Genomic DNA, 1,490 nt, shown 5'->3' on the forward strand with positions numbered 1-1,490 from the left:
GCATTCAGGACAAAATCAACAATGCCAACATTGAGAGAATCGTTGCCCATTATATCAGAAGGAGCAGCAGCATTGTCTCCCTTTGGATGTGACTGCTCTGAGAATGGATCAGAGACCCCTTGGCGTCCTGGTGGCCGTACAAAGGGGCGAAATCCAGAACCAGGAGGGAAAGCGGAAGCATTCTTCCTCATAGCATACTTCATAGAAGGAGGGAGATCATAGCGCCTGGGATCCGCAGCAACGTTGTCAAGACAAACAGAAGGTGTCGTGGTATCATCTGCAGGAAAGGTTTTATAAATATTATAAGGAGTCAACTCATCAGCACCAGTGATGGAGGCTGCGAGAGAAGCAGCGGGTGGGGCCAGAGTAGGAGAGGGATAGGTAGTAGTCGACGGTGGCAGTGTCGGGATCTCAATAGTGCTGGCGCGACCGACATGCAGATCGCTCATCAAAAGGCACCACATGGCGTCGCCGCGGGTTAGAGAAGGGCGCACCTGCCTGAGGAGACAGACCATCCCGGCAAGAGAGTATTCCTGGAGATGGCGGAGGTCAGTGAACCCGTTCGCAGTGGCAGGGAGGGTGGTGGAGGTATCCTGTAGAGGCGCTGCAGCAGCAGCGGACGCCGGAGGCGAGTTGAGATGAGCGATGGCGTTGTGGAGGATATTGGATTGAACGTCCATGGACCCATAACAGTGGCCGTTGCAGAGGATCGCTCGGAGCGCAGCGTCCTCGTCGTATCCGAGAGAGACAAGCCGCGCGAGCGCCTCTTTGTACAAAAATTCGATATTTGTCAAGAGGAGCTCCTCCAGCTGCTCCTCCGTGCAGTAACCCCAACCCGCATCGCCATAGCCAGGGATTGAGCTATGGTTAGGGATACCGAAGCCGGGATCGGAGGGAGAAGAGGCGGAATCGGGAGGGAAAGAAGGGGCGTCGAGGACAGGGTCGGATGGAGAGATCGCCCTGGCGGCAGACTCCGGAGGGTGCTTGGCGGCGCGTCGCGGCTTCCGGCCGCTACGAATCGTTTTGTCTCTAACGTTGCTTCCCATCGGAGGCGGTGGCCGAGGGCGATCGGGGAGGGGACACGAGGAATCGGAGATCGATCGGAGGCGCGATAGGGATTTGGATTCGGCGATGGACGAGAGAGAGAGGAGGCTAACTTGCCATCAAGAATTTGAAGGTATGGTGGCTTTCCTCTGGAACATAAAACCAGCCCACTAGTAGGCCATTTATGTTTAGGCTTGTCTAGGCCTGTTTAATGAATTTAAGTTTATCCGAGATTGTTTTATATATAAAAAGGATAAATATATACCATAAAAACATTTTAAAAAACAGCATATTGTTATTGCTGTACGATCATGGATAGGGTAGGAAAAATTCTCGTAAATCCTAAACCCTAAATCCCGACCTTTTCCGAATCTCATCTCATTTCCGACTCGAAAATATTTTGACCCGAAATTTTCCAGACTCGAAGGTTTGAGATTTTTCCCATC

General features: G+C 52.1%; 1 protein-coding gene across 1 annotated transcript in view; it reads right to left on the bottom strand.

Annotated features, from left to right (window-relative positions):
- The window catches only part of LOC122031764 (MND1-interacting protein 1-like), a 5,587-nt gene extending 4,409 nt beyond the window's left edge, over positions 1-1,178 (bottom strand). The window contains exon 1 of the mRNA XM_042590893.1: positions 1-1,178. This exon is cut by the window's left edge and continues 565 nt beyond it. Within this exon, the coding sequence (XP_042446827.1) occupies positions 1-1,046 (1,046 nt within the window). The 5' untranslated portion in view covers positions 1,047-1,178.
- Between the last annotated feature and the right edge of the window lie 312 nt (positions 1,179-1,490).

Source organism: Zingiber officinale, chromosome 11A (genome assembly GCF_018446385.1).
Source record: "Zingiber officinale cultivar Zhangliang chromosome 11A, Zo_v1.1, whole genome shotgun sequence".
Taxonomy (NCBI): domain Eukaryota; kingdom Viridiplantae; phylum Streptophyta; class Magnoliopsida; order Zingiberales; family Zingiberaceae; genus Zingiber; species Zingiber officinale.